Source organism: Rhinatrema bivittatum, chromosome 8 (genome assembly GCF_901001135.1).
Source record: "Rhinatrema bivittatum chromosome 8, aRhiBiv1.1, whole genome shotgun sequence".
Classification (NCBI taxonomy): Eukaryota; Metazoa; Chordata; class Amphibia; order Gymnophiona; family Rhinatrematidae; genus Rhinatrema; species Rhinatrema bivittatum.
In genome coordinates, this window is record NC_042622.1 from 4,547,146 (window position 1) to 4,573,335 (window position 26,190).

Below are 26,190 nucleotides of genomic sequence, written 5' to 3' on the forward strand. Positions count from 1 at the left end.
CCCTGATGTCATGGATGTTGAAAGGTTAGTCCTTCAACCACTTAACCTATCAGATTCAGTTTCTCGTGTCCTCGTCGCTTCACGAAAGCCTTCCACAAGAAAATCTTATTCCTATAAATGGAAAAGGTACACATCATGGTGCACTTCTTAGTCCCTTGATCCCCTTTCCTGTCCAATTCCTAAATTTTTGGACTATCTTTGGCATCTGTCAGAATGAGGTCTGAAGACCTCTTCCATTAGAATGCATGTCAGTGCCGTAGCCGCCTTCCATAAAGGTATCGGGGGTGTCCCTATCTCAGTACAACCCCTTGTAACACACTTTCTTAAAGGCTTGCTCCATTTGAAGCCGCCTTTACGTCCTCCGGCCCCATCTTGGGACCTTAATCTGGTTCTTGGTCGCCTTATGAAACCACCCTTCGAACCTCTTCACTCCTGTGACCTTAAATATCTCTCTTGGAAAGTGATTTTCCTTTTGGCTATCACTTCAGCTCGCAGGGTTAGTGATTTACAGGCCCTAGTTACCTATCCGCCTTACACTAAACTCCTGCAAGACTGGGCGATACTCCGCACTCACCCTAAATTCTTACCTAAGGTAGTTTCGGAGTTTCATATACGACGAGTGAGATAATCAAATTTGCAGATGACACAAAATTGTTCAGAGTAGTTAAATCACAAGCAGATTGTGATAAATTGCAGGAAGACCTTGTGAGACTGGAAAATTGGGCATCCAAATGGCAGATGAAATTTAATGTGGATAAGTGCAAGGTGATGCATATAGGGAAAAATAACCCATGCTATAATTACACGATGTTGGGTTCCATATTAGGTGCTACAACCCAAGAAAGAGATCTAGGTGTCATAGTGGATAACACATTGAAATCGTCGGTTCAGTGTGCTGCGGCAGTCAAAAAAGCAAACAGAATGTTGGGAATTATTAGAAAAGGAATGATGAATAAAACGGAAAATGTCATAATGCCTCTGTATCGCTCCATGGTGAGACCGCACCTTGAATACTGTGTACAATTCTGGTCGCCGCATCTCAAAAAAGATATAATTGCGATGGAGAAGGTACAGAGAAGGGCTACCAAAATGATAAGGGGAATGGAACAACTCCCCTATGAGGAAAGACTAAAGAGGTTAGGACTTTTCAGCTTGGAGAAGAGACGACTGAGGGGGGATATGATAGAGGTGTTTAAAATCATGAGAGGTCTAGAACGGGTAGATGTGAATCGGTTATTTACTCTTTCGGATAGTAGAAAGACTAGGGGACACTCCATGAAGTTAGCATGGGGCACATTTAAAACTAATCGGAGAAAGTTCTTTTTTACTCAACGCACAATTAAACTCTGGAATTTGTTGCCAGAGAATGTGGTTCGTGCAGTAAGTATAGCTGTGTTTAAAAAAGGATTGGATAAGTTCTTGGAGGAGAAGTCCATTACCTGCTATTAAGTTCACTTAGAGAATAGCCACTGTCATTAGCAATGGTTACATGGAATAGACTTAGTTTTTGGGTACTTGCCAGGTTCTTATGGCCTGGATTGGCCACTGTTGGAAACAGGATGCTGGGCTTGATGGACCCTTGGTCTGACCCAGTATGGCATTTTCTTATGTTCTTATGTTCTTATCAATCCATCATACTACCCATTTTGTTTCCCAGGCCCCACTCCAACTCCGGGGAACAGACTCTGCATACCCTCGACTGCAAACGAGCTCTAGCTTTCTATCTAGACCGTACAGTTGCCCACAGGAAGAGCACTCAATTATTCATCTCTTTCCATCCTAAGAAGTTAGGGCAACCTGTGGGTAAGCAGGCTCTTTCCTCCTGGTTGGCGGACTGCATCTCTTTCTGCTATCAGCAAGCAGGCATTCCTTTTCAAGACCGTATTAAAGCACACTCTGTGAGGGCCATGGCGACTTCAGTAGCACACCTTCGATCGGTGCCGCTTCCTGACATCTGCAGGGCTGCTACCTGGAGTTCTCTCCATACATTTGCAGCCCACTACTGTTTGGACAAAGCTGGAAGACAGGATTCCATCTTCGGCCAATCTGTCTTGCGTAACTTTTTTCCAACATGACTTACCAACATCCTTCCGCCTACCCGGTGGGGTGCGGATGTCCTCTACCAAATTTTACCCCAGTTGTTGTGCCTGTTGCACACCGTTGGGTACTTTTGGTGCACGTTCGGACATCCTCAGCTCGGTACTCACCCATTTGTGAGGACAACCATCCTGCTTGTCCTGTGAGAAAGCAAATGTTGCTTACCTGATGTAACAGGTGTTCTCACAACCCTAGTCATTGTTCATCTCTGAACTATCTCAGCTCCCGCCCAGCCTTCATACCTTCTCCTTGACCTCCCTCTTACCATCCCAGTACCCCCTCTGCTCCCTCCCCCACACCTTTCCCCCGCGCCCCGCAGCCTCCCTTCCACCCCGCCCTTCACCCTTTAGCAAACTTTCCTTGAAAGTACCTCGCCATAATGTTTCCTTGTTCCCTCCACCCCCTCTTCCTTCCCCTCCTCGCTCCCTCCCTCTTCCCCCTGCATATAATTGTACATAAGTGCACATGCCTCCTTTATACTGTAAATAAGTTCATATACTAAGTTTATAAGTGCACACACACGCCTCCTTAACATTGCTTATGCACATTTAACCTTAACATGGATAAGAAAATTCCATGTCGTTCAACAAAATTGTATCCCTGCTCGTTGACTTTCTATCCTGTACTTTCATATGTTATCCAGTTTCGTATATTATCCAACTATTTCCCAGTTAGCCCTCCATCCTCGTTCATTGTAATTTCCTTTCTCAGTTACTTGTGAACCGACATGATGTGTCCTACGAATGCCGGTATATAAAAAGTGTTAAATAAATAAATAAATAAATAAATGAATGAATGAAACCCGCCCGCCACCCGGCGGTGTTGGGTTCGTTTTTCTTATTTTATTTTTCGGCACTGCCTGTAGCTTTGAAACAAGACTGAAGGGGGACCCCTGCTGGCTGCAGGGTTGGTGGCATGCTGGGCATGCCCCGTAGGGCCAGTCAAAGTTCTAGAAACTTTGACAGAAGTTTTCCGTGGTTGGGCTCCATCCTCGATGTCACCCATTTGTGAGGACTAACATCCTGCTATCCTGTGAGAACACCTGTTACATCAGGTAAGCAACATTTGCTATCTCCACCCTCCTTCGAGCGCGGAAGCAATCTACTTCCCTGGCCTACATACGGGTCTGGAAGGTTTTGAGTCTGTTTGTGCGGAATCAGGCTCCTCTATCCGCTCTGCTTCGGTCCAAACGATTCTTTCTTTCCTCCAGAAGGGTCTTTCTAAGGGCCTCTCGTTCAGCTCGCTCCGCGTTCAGGTCTCTGCGCTTGGCTCTCTCCTAGGGCCCGTGGACGGTCACCCTCTTGCGAGTCATCCCGACGTGGTTCGGTTTCTTAGGGGTGTTCGACATCTTCGTCCTCCTTCTCGAGCCACTTGTCCGTCGTGGAGTCTCAATCTGGTCCTTCTGGCGCTCTGTGTGGCTCCCTTCGAACCTCTACGCCACGCTACGCTCAAGGATCTTACGCTTAAGACCGTCTTCTTGGTCTCTATCTCCTCTGCGCGGCGAATTTCTGAGATCCAGGCATTGTCTTGCCGGGAGCCCTTCCTGCGATTCTCCGATTCTGGGGTATCTCTAAAGACTGTGCCCTCCTTTTTGCCCAAGGTGGTTACCTCCTTCCACGTCAATCAGTCGGTAGAGCTCCCAGCATTTTCTGAGGTGGAACTTGCGGGCCCCACTGGCGGGGATCTCCGTCGGTTGGATGTTAAACGGGTCCTGCTTCGCTATCTTAAGGTTACTAATGACTTCCGTCTCTCGGACCATCTCTTTGTTCTCTGGAGTGGTCCTAACCGTGGTAAGCAAGCTTCTAAAACTACTATTGCCTGGTGGTTGAAGGAGGCGATCTCTTCGGCCTATCTCTGTCAAGGTCGTCCCATTCCTGAGGGTCTGAAAGCTCATTCTCTTCGCTCTCGTGCTACTTCTTGGGCGGAGAGTCAAGCTGTTTCTCCGCAGGAAATTTGCAGGGCCACCACTTGGACATCCTTGCATACTTTTGCTCGACACTACCGTCTGGTTGTTCACGCTCCGGTGTTCGGTTCCTTTGGGCGGCAAGTGCTTTGTGCGGGACTGTCTCGGTCCCACCCGGTTTAGGGAAGCTTTGGTACATCCCACTGTCTGGTCTGATCCTGGTACGTACAGGGAAAGGAAAATTAGTTCTTACCTGATAATTTTCGTTCCTGTAGTACCAAGGATCAGTCCATACTCCCTTCCCTGTTTGTTATTATGTCTGTCCTCTCGAAGCTTTTATTGTAGGTTCACAGTTTCTCAAATGGGCATGGAGTAAGATTACTGAGCAGTTACACCGGAAGTCTTGGTCTTCTGCCCATACCAAGTATATTCAAGAGCGTATAGGTTCCATGGGTTCTATTGTTGCTCCGTTGAGCTTTACTGTTACTTGCTTGACCCTAGTTTGGGTTCTTTGTTTTTATGCTTTGACAGTCTTTATACTGAAGGGGTTAGTGTACAGGTTCTCCCTTTAAAGGGACATCCTCACAATTCTGGTCTGTCTCCACCTGCTGGATAAGGGACATAACCCACTGTCTGGACTGATCCTTGGTACTACAGGAACGAAAATTATCAGGTAAGAACTAATTTTCCTTTTATCCAGATACGTTTATTCAACTAATTTGCTGAGCTGCACAGTGGCTGAATATGAACCTCATTATTTCTTTTTTTTGAGGGGGGGGAGGGGGGCTCTTGTTCATGTGTCATTGGAGTGATACATTAAGTATGTCATTCACTCTGTCTTTAGGTGTTGAAACTGAAATGTTCAGACAAGGCAGTCTCTTGGATGACAACCTGTTAATGAGCACCAGCAACAGTTTCCAGCCTGAGCACAATTCTACATTCCCCACTAAAGACAAAGAAGAAATGTTTGACAACAGACTTCTGTTCATACTTGATGGATTTGGAGATGAAGGTGTGGCTGGTGATATGCTGGGTATGTTTTAAGTTATCTAGCCATATGACATATTTACAAAGCCTTTTTTCTCTGTCCCAGTCATTGCCCTACAGAGAAACATCATATATAGGTTCTTTAGTTTCCAAGTGTGATCTGTGCATGGGCAAAGTATTGCAACCAGTTCCTGTGGACAAGAAGAGGATACAATTTTTAAACCACTTAGCAAATGTTGCCATAAAAACACTACTTGCTGTCTCCCTCTCCTTGTAAGAACGACTTGAACAGCACCCCTGGCCCTTCTGAATCTAAGAAGGGAACAGAATGCATTTGAAGCTTTGGCAAGGCCTACTTCCAGCTTATCCTGTTTTAATGGAAATAAAGTGTAATTTGTATATAAAAACATCTCATTTCTCTATTTACCACAAAACTGTGTGTTTTGGCTGTAAAAATAGTTAATTTTTGGTATTGACCTATTTCTTTAAGGTAAATATATGAAGTTGGAATGAAGGAGTAAAAATTAATTGAATTTTACATATCTGATGTACCTGGCACAGTTGAAGTTAATTTAAGCAAAAAAAAAAAAAAGCACAGTGTGGGGCTGATTTATAACTAAGCAAAATTTTAATAAAGCAGGACATATATGATATCTTTTGATTTGAATTAATTTGCTCACCTTAAACTTGTATTCCAGGTAAGTTACAGATACTATAGGTCAGTCTCAGCCCTAGAGGGCTTGAAATCGAAGTGCCTTATTCAGTAATCCATGCTAGGCCATTTATTGCGTGATAAAACAGCCTAATGCGGGGCCTCACACTATTTCAGTCCTGGCACTGCACGTATTATAATGAGGTGATTAGCATGTAAATGCATCAGTTCATTATTACCCTAAGCAATGCAAATCAAATAATGTTGGGATTACTACCTAATAATCCCCTTTTCCTTAGTGTAGACAGATGGACTCAGTACAAATGGGATAGTATCCGCGTGCTAGCAGTTGGAGACGGATCTGACGTCAGCACGGGGTATATAGCCCCACAGGAAGCGTAGCTATTCAGTAATCTTCCTTGCAAAAGCTGTTAGAGATGTGTGTACTGACGCTCAGTTAAAAAGTGAAACAGGATTCCCCTGACCGATTGATAGGAGCTGGAGACCGCCAGCAGTCCTACCGGAATGCGTTGACACCTGGTAGAGTGTACTCTCGTATAGCCAGAGATGACTTGGCTTACCTTGCATCGGGGAAACCCATGTACGCAGGCAGCTGGGCGGGATGCTGAGTCCATCTGTCTACACTAAGGAAAAGGGGATTATCAGGTAGTAATCCCAACATTTCCTGGCGTGTAGCCAGATGGACTCAGTACAAATGGGATGTACCAAAGCTTTACTTCCCACCTGGGCGGGAGGCTGCCTGAGGCCCATGTAACACCGCCCTGGCAAATGCTGAGTCCTCCCTGGCCTGGACATCCAGACGGTAGAATCTGGAAAAGGTATGGAGGGAGGACCAAGTTGCAGCTTTACATATTTCTGCAGGCGATAGCATCCTGGATTCCGCCCAGGATGCCGCTTGAGCTCTGGTAGAATGAGCCTTGATTTGTAGAGGCGGAGACTTTCCAGCCTCAACGTAAGTGGCTCTGATAACGTCTTTAATCCAGCGGGCGATGGTGGGCCGAGAGGCCACTTCACCTTGCTTCTTCCCGCTGTGCAGGACGAACAGATGGTCCATCTTTCGCAGGTCTTGTGTAAGTTCCAAATATCTGGGCAGCAATCTGCCAATGTCGAGATGGCGCAATAAACGCCCTTCTTCAGATTTCTTCAGCCCCGCCGTGGTAGGCAGGGATATAGTCTGATTAAGATGAAACCGTGAAACTACCTTAGGTAGAAAGGAGGGAACCGTACGAAGATGGATAGCCTCTGGAGTGATTCGGAGAAAGGGATCACGGCAGGACAGTGCCTGTAACTCTGATATGCGGCGTGCCGAACACACCGCCAGCAAGAATACCATCTTCAAGGTTAGAGAACGGAGAGACAGGCCCCGAAGGGGTCTGAAGGTGGACCCCGCGAGGAAATCCAAAACAAGGTTGAGGTTCCACAAAGGCACAGGCCACTTCAGTGGCGGACGAATATGCTTGACTCCTTGCAGGAAGCGAGAAACATCTGGATGCTTGGCGATGGTCTTGCCATCCCTCCTGGGACCATAGCAAGACAGCGTAGCCACCTGAACTTTGATGGAGCTGAGGGACAGACCCTTCTGAAGGCCATCCTGCAGGAAATCCAACACAATAGGAATTGTGGTGGCATGTGGATTGGTGCCGTGAGTGTCGCACCATGCTTCAAATACTCTCCAGATCCGGATGTATGTGAGGGATGTGGAAAACTTGCGAGCTCGGAGGAGGGTATTAATCACGGGCTCCGAGTAACCCCTCTTCTTCAATCGAGCCCTCTCAAGGGCCATACCGTAAGAGAGAATTGAGCTGGATCCTTGTGAAGAATGGGACCTTGATGTAGAAGGTCCCGGACAGGAGGCAGGGGAAGAGGCTCCCCTGCCAGCAGTCGTCTCACGTCCGCATACCAGGGCCGCCTTGGCCAGTCTGGCGCCACTAGAAGAACTAGGCCCCGGTGTCTCTGAATCTTGCGGATGACAGCGCCTAGCAGAGGCCACGGAGGAAAGGCGTACAGTAGAGTCCCTGGAGGCCATGGCTGAACCAGGGCATCGATTCCGTGTGAGAACGGGTCGCGCTTGCGGCTGAAATATCTGGGTACTTGAGCGTTGGACTTGTCCGCCAGTAAATCCATGTCCGGAATCCCCCAATGATCCACAATCATCTGGAAGGCTGTGGGTGAGAGCTGCCACTCTCCCGGATTTAGGCTTTCTCTGCTGAGGAAGTCTGCTGTGGTATTGTCCTTCCCGGCAATGTGGACTGCGGAGATGTCCTGAAGGTTCACTTCTGCCCAAGTCATCAGAGGGGCGATCTCCAGAGATACCTGTCGGCTTCTGGTGCTGCCCTGACGGTTGATATATGCTACCGTGGTGGCGTTGTCGGACATCACTCTGACTGCCCTGTTCTTCAGTCTGTGAGCAAATTGAAGGCATGCCAATCGGACTGCCCGGGCCTCCAGCCGGTTGATGTTCCACGCTGACTCTTCCCTGTTCCACCGCCCTTGTGCGGTGAGTCCTTCGCAGTGGGCTCCCCAGCCGCTCAGGCTGGCATCTGTGGTGAGCAAGATCCACGTGGGTGAGGACATCTTCGACCCCCTGCTCATGTGGTTGGACTGCAACCACCACCACAACTGGGTCTGCACTCTGGCCGGCAGAGGTAGGTGCATGGCATAGTTCCGTAGCCGGGGGCTCCAGCGAGAGAGCAGGGCGTGTTGTAGAGGTCTCATATGGGCCCTCGCCCAAGGTACCACTTCCAGGGTGGATGCCATGAGACCAAGAACCTGCAGATAATCCCAGGCTGTGGGCCGACTGGCTCTCATCAAATACTGGATACACTGCCGAAGTTTCAACTGTCTCTTGGTTGTGAGACTGACTATGTCTGCCCGGGTGTCGAACTGTACTCCCAGGTATTCCAGTGACTGGGAAGGCTGTAGGCAGCTCTTGCTGAGGTTGATTACCCAGCCCAAGCTTTCCAGAAGGGCGATACTCTGTCGGTTGTCCGAAGGCTCTCCTCTCGTGATTTCGCCCTGATCAGCCAGTCGTCTAGGTAGGGATGGACCAGAATTCCTTCCCGCCTGAGTGCCGCCGCTACCACTTCTACCACCTTGGTGAATGTCCGTGGGGACGTTGCCAACCCGAAGGGCAGAGCCCGAAACTGGAAGTGGCGTCCCAGAACCTTGAAGCGTAGGTAGCGCTGATGATCCGGATGGATCGGGATATGCAGGTATGCTTCTGACAGGTCTAATGCCGTGAGGAATTCTCCTGGCTGTACTGCGGCCTTGACGGAACGTAGAGTTTCCATGCGAAACCTCGGTACCCGTAAGTATTGATTGACTGACTTGAGGTCCAGGACAGGCCGAAAGGTACCCCCTTTCTTGGGGACCATGAAATAAATGGAATAATGACCAGAATTCACTTCCCAGGCAGGTACTGGGATGATGGCTTTTAAGGACAGGAGCCTCGCCAGGGTAGCTTCCAATGCTGCCTTCTTGTGTATGGGACATGAAGATTCCACAAACTTGTCCGGAGAGAGATGATGAAAATCCAGATAATATCCCTCCCGGATAACGGCGAGGACCCACCAGTCCGACGTAATCTCAACCCATCTGGGGTAGAAGAGGGTTAACCTGCCCCCTATGGCTCCGTCCCCCAGATGAATTGGCGGATTCTCATTGGGGGGCGCGGCCGGGACCCGAGCCCGAGCCTGCTCCCCTCTTGCGCTGCTTGGTCCGAAAGGACTGATTCCTGGCCTGAGAACGTGGTGCCTGATATCGACCCCTGTAAGGAACAAAGCGCTGTGAACTCCTGCCCCTGGAGGGCCTTGGAAAGGAGCGCTGGCCCCTTCTGAACCGATCTTCCGGCAATCTAGGCACTGGAAAGGCACCCCAAGTACTGGCCAGTCTATCCAGGTCACTGCCAAACAGCAAGGAGCCCTGAAAGGGCAACCTGGTGAGGCGCGTCTTTGAAGGCGCATCAGCAGACCATTTCCGGATCCAGAGTTGCCTCCTGGCGGCTACGGAGGATGAGATTCCCTTAGCTGTTGTCTGGACCAAATCTGATGCCGCATCCGTAAGAAATGAAAGAGCGGACTCCATGTCAGGCGCTGGAGCTTTGTTTCGGACTTGTGACAAACAAGCACGTGTCACCACTGTCAATAAATCCTGGCTGAGACCGGTCCTGGCCAGAGGGTCGCACGGTCTCCTCACATTGGGCACATAGGGAGTCTGGCTCATCAGTGCGCGTGGCCCGAAGCTGGCATGCAGAGCAGAGGCCAAGGGCTGTAATGCCTGAAGCAGGTGGTGCCGCCGCTGAAGACGCCGCTGCGTTCAGATCCATCGGAAATTATGCGCTGAACGCTGAATACAACAGGCGTGCAATAAGAAGAATATGCGGCAGCAATAGGCGCTTAATACAATGGGCGCACAATAATAAGAATATGTGGCAGCAATAGGCGCGTAATACAATGGGCGCACAATAATAAAAATATGCGGCAGCAATAGGCGCTTAATACAATGGGTGCACAATAACAAAAATATGCGGCAGCAATAGGCGCTTGCTACAATAGGCGCAGAATAATAATAATAATAAGAATATGCGGCAGCAATAGGCGCTCAATACCATAGGCGCACAATAATAAGAATATGCGGCAGCAATAGGCGCTTGCTATAATAGGCGCAGAATAATAATAATAAGAATAATATGTGGCAGCAATAGGCGCCCAATACAATAGGCGCTCAGGTAGAATAAGCAGCAGCAAGATGTGCACTATGCACTCAGCAATGTGCAGTTATCAATCCGTGCTCATTGACCTTCTACAGGCACTCAGCAATAAGCGGTCAGCAATACACGCTCAATACCATTAAATAGGCTCTCAGTAATAAGCGGTTAGCAATATACGCGCAATTGGCATTCAATAGGCTTTCAGCAATAAGTGATCAACAATATACGCTCATTTGGCATTCAATAGGCTTTCAGCAATAAGCGGTTAGCAATACAAGCTCAAGGGCAGTGAATAGGCTTTCAGCAATAAGCGATCAGCAATATACACTCAATTGGCATTCAAGAGGCTTTCAGCAATAAGCGGTTAGCAATACACGCTCAATGGCAGTGAAGAGGCGTTCAGCAATAAGCGGTTAGCAATATACGCTGAATAGGTATTCAATAGACACTCAGCCCTCTGCGGCTAGCAATACACGCTCAGTGGCAATCAATAGGCGCTCAGGAATTCACAGAAACCAAGCCATATACTCACAAGGAAGAAGAAAGCCGCGCCTGTTAAGGGCGCGGAGTACCTGAACAAGGGCCAAAAATGACGTCCTCCACGGCTTGCCACGCCGCCGATCCTCTGCGCTTCGGAGACCCGGAGGAAGAGATGTACTCCTTACCCGCTTCGGCGCTTCCCGGCTAGAGTTCTGGCGGTCTCCGGCTGCGGGGGAGGGGACCACCTCACCGCCGCAATTGAGGATATGCACCCGCTACCTCGTCCATGCTGGGACCGAGGGCCTCGTATGCCTCCCCGAACCTCACCAGGGGGCTGTGTCACTGCCGCGCTTCGGCAGGACCGAGGACTTCCACCGCCGGGGGAGCACAGCAATCACCCCGGGAGCTCAACTGCGGGAGGAACCTTCGGGTATCTACCGCAGGAGCGCGGGGCTCTAAGGTTGAATAGACAGGAAACACAAAGTAGAATCTAGAATGATAAGAAAAGAGAAAAATGAAAGTAGTCTTGGAAAGCACGCTCAACTAGCGTGCAGGCACTCCAAACTGCTTTGGAGACGGAAATTACTGAATAGCTACGCTTCCTGTGGGGCTATATACCCCGTGCTGACGTCAGATCCGTCTCCAACTGCTAGCACGTGGATACTATCCAATTTGTACTGAGTCCATCTGGCTACACGCCAGGAAATGTGGCTTGCTTCAAAACATCTCTGTCTCCTTAAAAAAATTACAATTCTTGAGTTGTAGCTAACTTCCCCGGGAGCAATGGAATGTTAATGCATGTTCTTATGCTCATGGGGCCATTGCTTCAAGGGACCAATGGCCCCGAGTAAGCCCTGCTCCTAGAGGTGGCTCATTGTAAAAATATATAAAAATATTTTAAAATCTGCACCAGGCCCTGCTCCTCCAACCCCCTTTTCTCTCCCCTTCATGACAAAAATTCACCCCTAGAGGCCAGGATTCCCACCCTAGCCCACGCCCCAAGAACCATCCCTCTTACTCTCCCTATCATGTGATAGGGGCTAAGGCAGGTGGCACCATTTTGAAAAATTATCGCCACTGGACCTTTAACGTAGGGGTATGCTCTGGGGCCCCCATTGGATCACCAGGGTTAATTTTGTAAGGGGGTGTCTGAGGGGTAGTGGTCCTGGCCTCCAATAGTCCGATTTTTGTCATGAAGGGGAGAGATAGGGGGCTGGGGGAAGGCCTGATGCCAATTTTAAAACATTTTTCCCTGTACGTACCAGGATCAGTCCAGACTGCTGGATTATGCCTCCCGTCCAGCAGATAGAGTCAGAGAAAAGCTGAAAAGCACCCCCTAGATATACTGGTGTGCCACCTGCGATCCCTCAGTATATCTCTGACTCCAGCAGATTGAGAGGCATAACCTGCGGTCCTGATCTTTTCTAAATTTGAGTTTGGTTATTCAGGTTTGACTTTTTGCTGACCTTTGACTAGATCAATTTCTTTTGCTTAAGGTAGTTAGATCAGCGGATAGGTTTGGTTTCTGTCCTTTCTTTTCACATGCGCTGGGCGAAGTTCTGATTCTTGGCAGGCTTGGCAGGGCAGTGCCCTAAGGCCTATTTCCCGGAGATAGTGATCCCTTGGGACCAGGGGGAGTATTCACCGGTGGGCCGGTCACTCTCCCCCCTGTATGTATATTCCAGGGGTGTTTCACCTCTTAAGGGGGCTCAACTATCACAGGAAAGAAGTGGGTATCAGATTTTACTTTTATAAAAAAAAAAAATAATAATAATAATAAAATAAAAAAGCATACAGTAAGTCCTGCTGGTGGCAGGTTGTTTGATCGCTTCGCTGGCCCCGGCCTGCCATGCTAGGGTCCCGGGACTCCGGAGTGGGTAGCCTGGTCACCCGGCGCGTTTTTATTTTACCTCAGTCACAGCTCTGCTGTTTCGCGCACTTTTTTTTTCCCTGCTCTAGCAGCTTCGGGCTGCTATGCTGCGTGCGTTGGCCTGCACGGCCTGCGGGGAGTCAGGGGCGCGGCTCTCTTGAGAGGGTCTCTACTCCCATTGTCTTCCCGGGGGCGAGGGACCCTCTTGGAGGCCGAGCGCTGCCCGTGGGTCCCCCCCTTTTGCGGCCAGCTTGCCCATGCCGAGCAGCGAGGATGCAGCGTCGGACGGAGGGGATTTCCCTCCTGATTTTCCGGCCCTCAGCCCACAACGAGATTGTGATTTCGTGGCGCATAAACACCCCCTCCCCTCCAGACCCGCGGAGACAGCTTTAAAAAGGCAAGTGCCATTTTGTTTGCGGTTTGTTCTGCTGATGCATCAAGCCTTCCTAGAGGCAGAGGCTGGCTGGGAGGATGCGGGTCCCTCTCCCCCTAAAGTCTCCAAGTCTGCTGCAGGCACTGGGAATGCAGGAGTTTGTTGTCCCCGGCTGCCAGTAAATCCGGGGGATGCAGAGCCAGCTGTCCCGTTCCCAGACCCCTTGATTCAGGATGTAGGGGGTGATTTAGAGGGAAATGTCCCGGTTGAAGGGGATGACCCCCAGATCCTCCGTTTGTTTGGTAAGGATGAGCTGGATCCCTTAATGCCGCAGGTCTTGAAAGAGCTTGAGATTCCGCCCCCCCCCCCCCCCCCGCTGGAAACAGATGTTTCCCCGGGAGATTTTGTTTTGGCAGGAATTAAGGGACCCCCTCAGACCTTCCCATTTCATCCAAAATTATTTCAGATAGTATCTAGGGAATGGGATTTTCCAGAGGCCTCATTAAGGGTTAGCAGGGCTATGGAGAAGCTGTACCCCCTCCCGACTGAGTCATTAGATCTTCTCAAGCTACCCAAAGTGGACTTGGCGATCATGGCCGTCATTAAACATACTTCTATTCCCGTGATGGGGGGAGCAGCGCTTAAGGATCTCCAGGATAGGAAGCTGGAGATTTTGTTGAAGCACATTTTTGAGGTTTCTGCATTAGGTGTCCGGGCCGCGGTCTGTAGCAGCCTCATGCAAAGGGTTTCGCTTCGCTGGGTACAGCAATTGCTTACGGCCCAGGACCTACCGCCTGAAGAGGTGGAGCAGGCGAACCGCATGGAATCTGCGGTCACATATACTGCAAACGCCTTATATGATCTCCTTCGGACTTCCGCCCGCGCTATGTCCTCGGCGGTATCCGCAAGGCGCTTGCTATGGCTTCAACACTGGTCTGCGGATGCAGAAATGGTTGTTCGGAGACGAGTTGGAGCAGCTCATTAAGGGCTTGGGGGACAATAAGGTCTACAAGTTGCCCAAGGACAAGCCCAAGCAGTTTCGCACTTTTGGGAATTTCAGAGGCTGTTTTCGTGCGGGGAGGGTTGTTTCCTCCGCACAGAGACAACAGGCGTCTCAGTCACAGGCTTGGATGCACTCCTTTCGTGGCAGACGGCCTCAATGTTCGGGGGCATCGCATGCCTTTACCCCCAATAAGACGGCACAATGAAGCAGCGCCGTCCCATTCCTCTGTTCCTTTAATCGGGGGGTCGCCTGTCCCTGTTTCGGGAGGAATGGGTCAAGATAGCATCGGACCAGTGGGTCCTCAACGTTATAAGTCACGGTTACGTTTTGGATTTTGCTCGCCTGCTCTGAGATCTGTTTCTTGTGTCCCCTTGCGGTCCTCCGGCAAAGCAGCAAGTTATTGCGCAGACGTTGGACCGTTTACGGGCGCTGGGAGCGGTGGTCCCAGTCCCGCCTGCCGAGCGTCAGACGGGTCGGTATTCCATTTACATTGTGGTTCCAAAGGCTGAGGTCTGTCATTGCGGCCGTCCACAAGTGAGAATTTTTGGCTTCTTTGGATCTAACTGAGGCATATCTCTACATTGGAATCCAGGAGCACCATCAGAGATTTCTGAGGTTCATGGTTCTGGGGGACCATTATCAGTTTTGCTCCCTGCCGTTTAGTTTGGCGAGAGCCCCCAGAATTTTCACCAAAGTATTGGTGGTGGGTCGTGGCTTATCTTCGCCGCCAAGGGATACTAGTGCATCCCTATCTGGACGATTGGCTCATAAGGGCCAAGTCGGAAGCTCTGTGCAAGCTAGCGGTTCAGCCAGTGGTGGAGCAGCTACAGGCGCTAGGTTGGGTGATCAACTTCCCAAAGAGCCATCTAACCCCAACTCAGCACCTGGAGTTTTTGGGAGCCTGTTTCGATACCTCGGTGGGCAAAGTGTTTCTTCCATGACAACGAATGGTCAATTTAATGGCTCAGGTGCGGAACCTGTTGGAACTGCCATTGCCTACGGCCTGGGATTATTTACAGGTACTTGGGCATATGGCTTCTACTCTGGAAATGGTCCCTTGGGCCTTTGCTCATATGCGCCCTTTGCAGGGGGCACTGCTTTCCCACTGGGATCCCAAGTCAGAGGACTACAACATGCTATTTCCCTTGCCGGAGCCGGCACGGTCCAGTCTCAGTGGTTAATACCGGACCATCTCCTTCAGGGGGTGGACTTGGAACCTCCACCTTGGATCATTGTTACGACGGATGCCAGTCTATCCGGGTGGGGGGGCGGTCTGTCAGTCCCGAGCAGTGCAGGGACGATGGTCCCCCCGGCAGGCCACATGGTCCATCAATCGCTTGGAGACCCGGGCGGTTCGTCTGGCCTTGCGTCAACTCCTCCCGATGGTGCACCATCGGGCGGTGCGAATTCTATCAGACAACGCGACCACCGTGGCGTATATAAACAGGTAAGGAAGCACAAGAAGTCACCTGGTGGCTGCTGAAGCGACTTTGTTAATGGCCTGGGTGGAACGCAAGCTGACCCGCATCGCGGCTCACACATCGCAGGCATGGACAGTGTTCAGGCAGATTTTCTCAGTCGACAACACCTGGATCCAGGAGAGTGGGAACTGTCGGCCGAGGCGATGCAACTCATAACTCGACGTTGGGGGAGACCGTGCTTGGATTTAATGGTGACTCAGCGAAACGCCAAAGCGGCTCACTTCTTCAGTCGAAAGAGGGAACACGGATCAGAAGGGGTGGATGTGCTGGTACTTCCGTGGCCTCCACGCATCCTCCTTTATGTGTTTCCCCCGTGGCCCCTAGTGGGAAAGGTGTTAAGACGCATCGAATCTCACCGGGGTCTGGTAATTCTAGTGGCCCCGGAGTGGCCAAGAAGGCCATGGTTCGCGGATCTGGTCAATCTGGCAGCGGACGGTCCATTGCGTCTCGGTCATCTTCCGAATCTTCTGAGTCACGGCCCAGTATCTTTCCATCCTTCCCCCCGGCGGGCCTGATCGCCGATCTCGCAGCCAACGCAGCAGCCCCACTGCACTAAGACCCGCCCACCAGCGCTAACCTCCAATCAGGCAGCAGAGGGATTTTTAAAAATCTTCACCCTCCGGCGCCGTGACTGACTTCCACCAACTGCCTCTATCTGATGCTGCCACCGCTTACTAAACCAAGAAGGCAGGCCTGCGCGATCGGCGCCCAGACCCGTCGGGGTAAGGCCTTTTAAATTCCCTTCCCCCCGGCGGGCCTGATCGCCGATCTCGCAGCCAATGCAGCAGCCCCACGGCACTAAGACCCGCCCACCAGCGCTAACCTCCAATCAGGCAGCAGAGGGATTTTAAAAAATCTTCACCTTCCGGCGCCGTGCGCCGGTGTCGCGCGCCAAAGGAGCACAACAAAGGGGCTTGCCCCTTTGTGCACCCCTTCGTGCAGCCACTGAGACTTAGAGAAAAAAAAAAAGGAAAGTGATCTTAAAAACTCTACATTCTCCAGAACAAGTCAACAACTTTCCTTCTACAAATTCAGGTACACAAATTCTTTCCCTTACCACTCTATCCCAGCCCAACAGAGTTCTATCATGTTTTCCTCTGCTATACCAATTATCTTTAATAACAAGAGAAATCCTACAAAAAAGTATGGTTCTCCTTCATTCCAACAACACAGCAGGCTTATCCCAATCATTCTTTCACCCTTTAATCAATTTCTGGGCTTCTCTCTATTCACAATTTCTCTTCTGAATGCGCAATCCCTTTCCAAAAAAACTCACCTCTTATATGACTTTCTCACAGAAGAGCAACCTGATTTATTGGCCATCACTGAAACGTGGTTGAAACCAAATGACACAGTCCTTCTCAACCAACTTCCAACACAATCTTATGATATATTTTCTATCCCTAGATTGAAAATAAAAGGTGGCGGTCTTCTACTTGCAGCCAAAAAGAAATTTAAATTATCGCTTCATATATCCAATTCTTCTCAAGCTTTCGAATTTGCTGTCTTTAAATCTTCTCAGTTGCAAATTGGCCTCACATACACCCCTCCTAGATGTTTAGATTCAGATCCTTCGCCCTTAATAGAATACATAGCTAAACACATTGACTCCAACTCACCAGCTGTATTGATGGGAGATTTCAACATCCATGTAGATGCCACACTGCGTTCATCCAACTGTGAAGCCTTCCTCAGCTCCCTCAACTCCATGGGTTTCAAACAACTCATAAATGAACCTACTCATAAAGCTGGACACATCCTGGACCTTATTTTCATAAATCATAACTTCACCCTCAATTCTAACATTACCTGCCAGACAATACCTTGGTCCGACCATAAGTTAATCAACTTATCTTTACAAAACAATCAAACAATTCCTACTACCCCCCAAAAATCCACAATCCAATTCAGAAGACTCTGCAACCCATATACTATCATATCCCATCTATCTCAGGAGCTAAACCTTCTTGACCTCACGGACGCCAACCCAGCTTTAACCTCCTGGTCCAAAATCACAAACAAAGTTGCTGACCTCACCTGTCCACTAATTACCAAAACTATTCAAACCAACAAGGATACAAAAAAACCTTGGTATACTCCAAAGCTCAAATCTGTAAAATGTGATCTTAGGAATAGAGAAAAGATTTGGCGCAAGAACCCTTCAACCTCAAACCTCATGGCCTTTAAATCTCTAATGCACCAATACAGGATCTCCATTCTTCAGTCAAAAAAGGACTTCTATTCTCGAAATATTCATAATTTTATTTTTGATCCTAAAGCCCTATTCTCCTTAGTGACATCCCTTACCAAACAACCGGCTTTCACTTTTCCGGACGACAACACATTAAGTAAAGCTGCTGAACTTGCCACCTATTTTAAGAACAAAATTCCTAACCTCCTGGACCCTCTCAAGAAAATGAAAACCACTACCCCACCTCATCTTCTCCCTTCCCCTCCACAAACCACTGCAAGTCTTGAGATCCTAGAACCTGTCTCCACTTTGGAAATTAAAAACGTTCTAAAAAGACTTAAACCTTCTTCCCACCCACTTGATGCAATTCCATCTAACCTCCTTATTGCAATAGCCAAAGACATCTCATATCCCATATCACAGATCATCAATACCTCTTTTTTACAAGGCCTCGTCCCCACTCCACTCAAACTCGCTATCCTGAAACCTTTGCTAAAAAAACCAAATCTTTCCCCAGATAACCCAGCCAACTTCCGCCCTATAGCTAATCTTCCGATTATCTCCAAAATAATGGAAAAATTAGTCAATAAACAACTTGCCGAATACTTGGAAACCAACAACCTCCTCTCAACATCTCAACTTGGGTTCTGAAAATCTAGAAGCACCGAATCCCTCCTTTTGTCACTTTCAGACAATATTCTCTTGAACTTAGAGAAAAAACAATCCTCCCTCCTCATTTTACTCGACTTATCATCAGCTTTCGACACAGTGAACCATGATATCCTCTTAGATCGTCTTAAAGAGATTGGCATAAAAAGCTCCACACTCAACTGGTTCTCATCTTTCCTCCAGAATAGGTTTTACAAAGTCAAAATCAACAGCAAAGAATATCCACCTTTCAGATCCACCATGGGAGTCCCACAAGGTTCTTCATTATCTCCAACATTATTTAACATTTATCTTCTCCCTCTATGTCAGCTCCTTTCAAAACTCAATCTTACACACTATGTTTATGCAGATGACGTCCAAATCCTTATCCCGATTACAGATTCATTGCAAAATACCTTACAATTCTGGAATTCCTGTCTTCTATCTATTAATAACCTCCTAACAAATCTTAATTTGATACTCAATTCCAACAAAACAGAATTCCTTCTCATAACTCAAGATGACAAGTACACTTCACCTAATATTCACACCTTATCTCCTCCAGCCTTTTCCACCCAGGTCAGAAATCTTGGCGTCACCATGGATAATCTACTGAACTATAAAAGCTTCATCAATAACACTATAAAAGAAGGTTTCTTTAAACTTCAAGTATTAAAGAGACTAAAACCCCTCCTACACTTCAAAGATTTTAGATATGATTTACAAACAATTATATTCTCGAAAATAGACTACTGTAACTCATTGTTGCTTGGTCTACCTGCAAACACTTTGAAACCTCTACAATTGTTACAAAACGCCACTGCGAGGATTCTAACTAAATCCAACAAAAGGGACCACATTACTCCCATCTTAAAAAACCTTCACTGGCTCCCTATCAAACATAGAATCCTTTATAAAACCCTTTCAATAATCCACAAAATCATCAATAACTCTACTCCAATTGACCTCACCATTCCTTTACAGCCTCACACCTCCTCCCATCCAACTAGACTAGCCCAGAGAGACACCCTAAAGGTCCATCCTCTCAAAACATCACTAAGTCGAAGAGCTCTGTCCACCGCTGGTCCTAAACTTTGGAACTCTCTCCCACCAGAACTTAGAATTGTACAATCAGCACCTACTTTTAAAAAGAGACTCAAGACCTGGTTATTTAACCAAGCATTTTCTTAATCCTATCAACCAAGCTCTTAACCTCATGACTATCGACATCAGCCTCAACATAGTCAGTTCCAGCAATTATACCAGCATTTATACTCATTTTCTTTAAAATATATTGTATTTAAATTGTATTTAAATTATAATTGCCATGTTCATATTAATTTATTATTATTTATTATTTATTTATCCAAGTTCATCCTACCTTGTTCATTGTAAGACATTATTCTTTATATTGTCAAGTTATTTGTTGCAATGTAAACCGAAGTGATTAGTAACTATGTTACCAGAACGTCGGTATATAAAACTGTTAAATAAATAAATAAAATCTGGCGGATCGCTTTTGTCTAGTGGCTTGGCTTATGAGCGGAGACAACTGAGAAAGAAGGGTTACCTGGAAGCAGTGATTTCTACTCTTCTCAGGGCACGCAAGTCCTCGACTATGCTAGAGTTTGGAAGGTCTTTGATTCCTGGTGCAGTAGGTTAAAGCTGTCGCCACGGAAGGCCTCTTTGGGGCATATTCTCGCGTTTTTGCAGGACGGTTTGAAAAAGGGCTTAGCTTACAGTTCGCTTCGCGTGCAGGTAGCGGCCCTGGGCTGCCTGAGGGGCAGGATTGATGGTTCTCCCTTGCCTGCCACCCGGACGTTGCTCGTTTTTTACGTGTGGTTAGGAATTTGCGTCCCCCTGTTAGGGCTCCATGTCCATCCTGGAGCTTCAATTTGATTCTCCGCGGTCTCTGCGCTTCTCCATTTGAACTATCAAGAGAGCCACTTTGAAGGATTTAACTCTCAAGACAGTATTTCTAGTGGCTATTTCTTCAGCGCGCCACGTTTCGGAACTTCAGGCATTGTCATGCAGGGAGCCATTTTTGCGTATATCTGAGTCCGGAGTGTCCCTGCGCACGGTGCCTTCTTTCTTGCCTAAGGTGGTTTCGGCCTTCCACGTCAATCAGGCGTTGGAATTACCTGCCTTCTCTGAGGAGGATATCCGCTCTTCTCAAGGTCGGGATCTGAGGCGTTTGGATGTCCGTCGGGCACTTCTGCGGTACTTGGAGGTGACTAATGATTTTCAACGGTCGGCTCATCTATTTGTTTTGTGGAATGGCCCCAAGAAGGGTCTTCAGGCTTCCAAGACTACTGTCACCCGCTGGTTGAAAAGCGTGATTGCTTCCGCATACATTGGGTGCAGATGGCCTGTACCGGATGGGCTTAAGGCTCACTCTCTTCGTTCTCAGGCGGCATCATGGGCTGAAAGTCAGTTTGTGTCTCCCCAAGAGATTTGCAGGGCAGCCACTTGGAAGTCCTTGCACACATTTGCTCGACATTATTGGTTAGATATCTGTGATCCGTCGGTGGATTCTTTTGGTAGCACTGTGATTCGAGCGGGACTCTCTGGGTCCCACCCCATTTAAGGCAGCTCGGGTACATCCCAGCAGTCTGGACTGATCCTGGTACGTACAGGGAAAGGAAAATTAGTTTCTTACCTGATAATTTTCGTTCCTGTAGTACCTAGGATCAGTTCGGACACCCGCCCAAGTCTGTTTGCTACTGGAGAGTCCGCTCGTATTTCTTTCTGTTCCTTTGTCTCCTTACAATTCCTGCAGCTGCAGAGTATCGGAATACGTGTTGATGCGTAGTTTCAGGCAAGTTATACAGGGTTTTCTATTTTCATATAGGGAGACAAGTTTGTTTGTGTTTTCAGAGCACTAGGCCTACTTGATCTAGTCATTGGTTGAGTTAAAGGAGTTTACTATTCAGCAGGAGTGGATGTTTCTATGATTCATTCTGCTTTGATATTCTTTATACTGAGGGATCGCAGGTGGCACACCAGTATATCTAGGGGGTGCTTTTCAGCTTTTCTCTGACTCCATCTGCTGGACGGGAGGCATAATCCAGCAGTCTGGACTGATCCTAGGTACTACAGGAACGAAAATGATCAGGTAAGAAACTAATTTTCCTTTAATATTTTGACATTTTAATATTTTGGGGTGGGAGGACAGTGGGGTCTATGGAAACCCGTGGGCTTTTTCATTACTTTTGGGGTGGGGGGGGGGGGAACTTGAGGCCATTGCCTCCTTTAAGCAATGGAACCACTATCATGTGTCATTTGGGAAGCATTTACTGCCATGGTATTTTTCCCTGCTAGGAAGAATACTGCAAGAATCACAAAGGGGCAGGACTAATTACCATAGCTTTGCGACTCCCATAGTAGTTTTCCTTCAGAGGAAAAATTCCGCGGCTTAGTGAATGAGCCCCTAAGTTTTTATTTGGTACGTGAGGCAGTAAAGAGTAAAGATGCTGATCTTTTTATTCTGTGAGAACCAGGTACAATCATCTACACAGATGAGTCATGTGACTCCATCTTGCACTAACTCTGGAGTGTTTCCCAAACAGCAGTGTTTCCCAAACCTGTCCTGCAGGATCCCTAGCCAGTCAGGCTTTCCGGATATTTACAATATGCATGAGATAAATTTGCATGCACTGCCCCCATAGCATGCAGATTTTATCTCATGCATATTCATTGTGGATATCCTGAAAACCTGACTGGCTGGGGGTTCCCCAAGACAGATTTGGGAACCTCTTTTCTACAGCTTTCTAGGAAAAACTTCTAGCCTTCTGTGCTGCCAGACTTCTACTCAGTTTTTAGCCTAGTTTCTTCCAGGGAAATTGACCTTATAAGATCATATCTGTCTGTATGGATTCCATTTAAGTGTGTCTTTCTCTTAATAAATTTTGAACAATCCATCCAATTTCATTCAAATTTCTGCTGTGTTCTGGTTTCAGACCATGCACTCTGGTATTCTGCGCGAGGGCTTGTATCCGGTGGCCAATCTCACTGGAGTCTACACTGGGAGTTATCTGAAGGGCTTATCATTTGCAAGCACATAGGACTACCTCAGGGGCTTACCCAATGGAAACACACCCAAACAATTACTGGGATTATAGCTGGGAGCTTGAACCCAGGAGTTTATTCCCCACACAAATACGCACACCGACTCAGTACATCAAGGTTCCCTGTACGTACCAGGATCAGTCCAGACTGCTGGGTTATGCCTCCCCTCCAGCAGATGGAGTCAGAGAAAAGCTGAAAAGCACCCCCTAGATATACCGATGTGCCACCTGCGATCCCTCAGTATTTTCTCTGACTCCGGCAGATTGAGAGGCATAACCTGCAGTCCTGCTCTTTAAAAATTTCTTCTGTGATGTACAGGTTTTCTTTCGGTCATTTCTTCTAACCCTGACTAGATCAACTGGTTTTTACTCGGTTTAAAAACAATTTTTAAAAAAAATATATTTCTGTCAGAAAGAGGTCTAGTTTATTTTCCTTTGGGTTTCCTTCAAGCAGGTTTTCAAGGCAGGCTTGGCAGGGCATTGCCCTAATGCCACATGCCCGGAGGTAATCTCTAGGGACCAGGGGGAGAGTTTACCGGTGGGCCGGTCACCCCCCCCCCAGTTAAATTATTCCAGAAGTCTGAGACTTCTGAAGGGGGCTGTGTTTTGTGGTAAGACTGGTGTTTGAGTTAAAAAAAAAAACCACAAAAAAAACACAGCAAGAAGTGTGGAGTGAGTGCCCGTCAGTCCTGTTGGTGACAGGCAGGGTACAGGCCCGTTCAGCCCCGGCCTGCCGACCTATTGTCCCGGGGCTCCGGAGCGGGTGGCTGGCTCACCCAGTGTGCTTTGGGGGTTGTACTTACCTTCGTTGTTTTGGCGCACTTTCTTTCTTGTACTCTTCTTCGCAGCATGCCTCGATCTTCGGCCTGCAGGGGGGGGGGGGGGGGGGGGGGGGGCGGGGCGCGACTCTCCCAAGAGGGTCTCTGCTCCCGATGTCTTCCCGGGGGCGAGGGACCCTCTCGGGGGCCAAGCGCTGCCCGCAGTTCGTCGTCTTCCTCGCGGCCGAGGAGAGGTCTTGCCTCGTGGTCGTCGGCCCCGCCTCCCTTAGGGAAGGAGGCGGCGGCCATTTTGGAATCGCTGCCATCTGAAGCGACAGCGTCGGAGGAGGAGGATTCCCCTTCTCCCTCACCGCCGGTTTTAAGCCCGCAGGAATCGCCCGATTTTGGAGCCCCCCTCCCTCCCGACCCGCAGGGGTCGTGTTGAATAGGTCGGCGCCATTTTCTTCTCAGTTTGTGCTTTTGATGCACAAGGCCTACTTAGAAGCGCAGGCGGGTTGGGAGGACCCCAGGCCTTCTCCTCCTAAGTTACCCAGAGCAGCCCTGGATCAGGAGAAAGCGGGGAATTGTTGTCCCCGTCCACAGGGGGGGGTGTGGGGGCTCCAGTAACTCCGACTCCGGATTCTGCTCTGGATATTCCTGATACCCTCGGGGGTGGGGGTGGGGGGTTGAATTGGACGGTCAGGCCGCCGTGGAAGGCGATGATCCCCAGGTCCTTCGAATATTTGGCAAAGACGAGCTAAATTATCTGATTTCCCATGTTTTGAAAGAACTGGAACTCTCGGTGCCAAACCAGGAAGCAGACACTTCCCTGGGGGATGTAGCTTTGGCAGGTCTCCGGGACCCCCCGCAAACTTTTCCTTTTCATCCCAAGCTGTTTCAGATTGTTTCTAAGGAATGGGAACTTCTGGAAGCTTCCTTGAGAGTCAGTAGGGCTATGGATAAGTTGAACCCCCTACTGCCTGAGTCCTTGGACCTTCTTAAAATTCCCAAAGTGGATTCGGCGGTCACAGCTGTGATAAAGCATACTACCATTCCCGTGACCGGGGGCATAGCGCTGAAGGATCTCCAGGATCGAAAGTTGGAGGTCGTATTGAAGCGCATTTTTGAGGTTGCGGCGTTAGGGGTCCAGGCGGCGGTCTGTAGCAGCCTAGTGCAGAGGGCCACTCTCCGCTGGGTCCAGCAGTTGCTCACGGCCCAGGAGCTTCCGCCGGCTGAAGCGGAGCAGGCTAACTGCATGGAGGCTGCGGTCGCCTACACAGCGGATGCCTTATATGATCTCCTGCGGACTTCCGCTCGCACTATGTCGGCTGCTGTCTCAGCCAGGCAGTTGCTTTGGCTACTGCGCTGGGCGGCGGATGCTTCCTCTAAGTCACGTTTGGGTTCCTTTCCCTTCAGGAGGAAGTTGTTGTTTGGGGATGAGTTCGACCAGCTCATCAAGGACTTGGGGGACAACAAGGTTTATAAGTTGCCCGAGAACAAGTACCGACAGCCACGATCTTTCAGTAATGACAGAGGCCGGTTTCGGGGCCAACGCTGGTTCCGTGTGGGAAGGGGTGGTTCCTTCCCCCAAAAGCAACAGGCGTCGAGGTCGCAATCTTGGACTCTTTCCTTTCGTGGCAGGCGGTCTCAGAGATCGGGATTCTTGCAGGCCTTTACCCCAAAGAAAGCTTCTCAATGAAGGCGCGCAGACCCATTCCTCCCTTCCTCGCATCGGGGGTCGGTTGTCCCTATTTCGGGAGGAATGGGTCAAGATAACATCGGACCAGTGGGTTCTAGACGTAAGTCGCGGTTACGCATTGGATTTTGCTTGTCCGCTCCGGGATCTGTTTCTGGTGTCGCCTTGCGGTCCTCCGGAAAAGCAGCTAGTCATAGCACAAATGTTGGACCGGCTGCAGGCCCTGGGGGCGGTAATCCCGGTGCCGCCTGCAGAACGTCGGACGGGCCGGTATTCCATTTACTTCGTGGTTCCAAAGAAGGGAAGGCACATTCAGACCGAACCTGGATTTGAAGCAGGTCAACAGGGCGTTGCGCGTACCACGTTTTCACATGGAAACGCTGCGGTCTGTTATTGCGGCCGTCCACAAGGGAGAATATTTGGCTTCTTTGGATCTAACAGAGGCGTATCTCCACATTGGAATCCAGGAGCATCACCAGAGGTTCCTGAGGTTCACGGTGCTGGGGGACCACTTCCAGTTTTGCGCCCTTCCATTCGGATTAGCGACTGCCCCCAGAGTTTTCACCAAGGTTCTGGTGGTGGTGGCAGCTTTTCTTCGCCGTCAAGGGATATTGGTCCATCCCTATCTCGACGATTGGCTCATCCGAACAAAGTCGGAGGCCTTGTGCAAGCAGGCGGTTCGGTTAGTGGTGGATCACCTTCAGAAGCTCGGTTGGATAGTCAACTTCGCGAAGAGCCATCTGGAACCAACTCAGCATTTGGAGTTCCTGGGAGTCCGGTTCGATACCTTGGTGGGCAAGGTGTACCTGCCACATCAGCGGATGGTCAATCTGATGACTCAGGTGCACGACCTATTAGACCTGCCCCTGTCTACGGCCTGGGATTATTTACAAGTCATCGGACATATGGCTTCTACTCTGGAAATGGTGCCTTGGGCCTTTGTGCATATGCGGCCTTTGCAAAGAGTGCTTCTTTCTCGCTGGGATCCCATGTCCGAGGACTACGACATGTTGCTACCATTGCTGGAGCCGGCTCGGTCCAGTCTCGCTTGGTGGTTGACCCCGGACCATCTTTTGCAGGGGGTGGACTTGGAGCCTCCACCTTGGATAGTCATGACGACGGTTGCCAGTCTGTCCAGTTGGGGAGCTGTATGTCAGTCCCGAGCGGTGCAAGGCAGATGGTCCTCTCATCAAGCCAAGTGGTCCATCAATCGCCTGGAGACCAGGGCGGTTCGTCTGGCCTTGCGTCAACTGCT

The 26,190-nt window shown here is 49.1% G+C and overlaps 1 protein-coding gene across 4 annotated transcripts in view; it reads left to right on the forward strand.

Moving 5' to 3' along the window:
* The window catches only part of RAD21L1 (RAD21 cohesin complex component like 1), a 775,557-nt gene that overhangs the window by 235,510 nt on the left and 513,857 nt on the right, over positions 1-26,190 (forward strand). For all 4 annotated transcript variants that reach the window (XM_029611932.1, XM_029611931.1, XM_029611933.1 and 1 more), the window contains exon 6: positions 4,845-5,033. In XM_029611932.1, the coding sequence (XP_029467792.1) occupies positions 4,845-5,033 (189 nt within the window). The remainder of the gene's footprint in view (positions 1-4,844; positions 5,034-26,190) is intronic.